Here is a 1,609-nt window from a genome sequence, read left to right as displayed (position 1 = left end):
TTTGGCAAGGACACAGATTAACTCCTTGCTACTGAAAACACTGCCTAAGGACTTGTGTACTGGTATCATTCAGGAAACAGAAATAAAGACTCATATGCTCTTTACACTTTGAGACGTATACTGTATCTCCCATTATTTAAATTGGCAGTGATTTAACCATCCTTAAGTTAACTGGAAAGGTAGGAAGCCTTTCCAGTTTAGGCTGATTCATTTTATTAAGGCATCCTTAAATTATGCCATTATCATTGAATTATGTTTTCTGTTTTAACAATCAGAAAACATTAAAATACGAAGGCATTTGCATGAACTTATACCTCCTTCTGTTGCATCTGGGTATGAATGGGAGCAGAAAGCAATGTGTTCATCCCTATTTAGAAAAAAGAAAAAACTGTAGTCAGAAAATATATTACTGAGCCTCATTTTACCTTTCTTAGGTTCTTCATCAGTTACAAGTATTTAAAAGAATTTACCAGTAACTAAGCCCTTAAGAATGTATTAATTTAATTTTTAAAAATTGATATATAATAGTTGTACATATTTTAGTGTTACATGTGATACTCTGATACCTGTATACAATGTGTAATGATCAAATCAGGGTAATTGGAATATTCACCACCCCAAACATTTATCTTTTGTGTTGGGAACATTTTAAATTTCATGACTTTTAATTATCCTATGTTAGTGACAGAGAGATCAGTAATTATTATATATCCTCTGTGTGGTTGAAATCTTTTTATGTGGCAGTGACTTTAAAGGTGGAAAGTTTGGACTACTACTTATTATTATTTTTTATTTCTCTATTTTTATTTCCTGGATAGTAGAAGTCCCATGGAGAAGAACACCAAGTGATGGGACTGAAAGGTTAGGGGAGGATTCTAAAGGGTCTTTTATTCTGTGTTAAGGAGTCTAGATGTTCCCATGATAAGACACATGCGCTTTACAAAATTAATCCCCTTATAAAATATAATGCATTTTAGAAAAATAGCAAAAAGTAATAAAGAGAAGAAAGTAGATTCAAGAGAAAATAAACCAATTGGAAAGTTACTATAATAGTTCAGATTAACAAATGAGTTCATGTTAGGGCAACAGAGAAATTAAAAAGGGAGTAAAGGATTAGACTCAAGATTTACTTTAGAACTACAAATTAGACTTTGTAAATAAAGAAGGGATTGAAAAGGATATATTAAAACAGGAAATACATTTTAAAATACTTAAGTTTAACGTTGAAAGGTAAATCTTTAGAACATATTCAAGAATTTATGGCAATCTTGAATACATATAATGAAATAATTATAAGCTTTTTTTTACTAAAAGCCTTTTTTAGGCCAGGCACAGCAACTCACACCTGTAATCCCAGCACTTTGGGGGCTGAGGCGGGCAGATCACGAGGTAAAGAGAGCAAGACCATCCTGGCCAACATGATAAATCCTCGTCTCTACTAAAAACAAAAAAATCAGCTGGGCGTGGTGGCAGCGCCTGCAGTCCCAGCTACTCAGGGAGGCTGAGGCAGGAGAAATGCTTGAACCTGGGAGTCCGAGGCTGCAGTGAGCCAAGATCGTGCCACTGTACTCCAGCCTGGCGACAGAGTGAGACTCCATCTCAAAAAAAA

The 1,609-nt window shown here is 34.6% G+C and overlaps 1 protein-coding gene across 3 annotated transcripts in view; it reads right to left on the bottom strand.

The window, feature by feature from the left end:
• The window catches only part of KNL1 (kinetochore scaffold 1), a 41,868-nt gene extending 41,391 nt beyond the window's left edge, over positions 1-477 (bottom strand). The window contains exon 1 of one of the 3 annotated variants that reach the window (XR_005200765.1): positions 315-477. Coding sequence is in view for 2 of the 3 variants with exons in the window: in XM_037739432.1 (XP_037595360.1) it covers positions 315-365 (51 nt within the window). In the remaining variant the exon portion in view is untranslated. The remainder of the gene's footprint in view (positions 1-314) is intronic. The other 2 variants (XM_037739432.1, XM_017530888.2) reach the window with 2 other exon arrangements.
• Between the last annotated feature and the right edge of the window lie 1,132 nt (positions 478-1,609).

This window comes from Cebus imitator, unplaced genomic scaffold, assembly GCF_001604975.1.
Source record: "Cebus imitator isolate Cc_AM_T3 unplaced genomic scaffold, Cebus_imitator-1.0 Scaffold70, whole genome shotgun sequence".
In the NCBI taxonomy this organism is placed as follows: Eukaryota; Metazoa; Chordata; class Mammalia; order Primates; family Cebidae; genus Cebus; species Cebus imitator.
The sequence above is the reverse complement of the archived record's forward strand: the minus strand, read 5'-3'. Positions and strand labels throughout refer to the sequence as shown.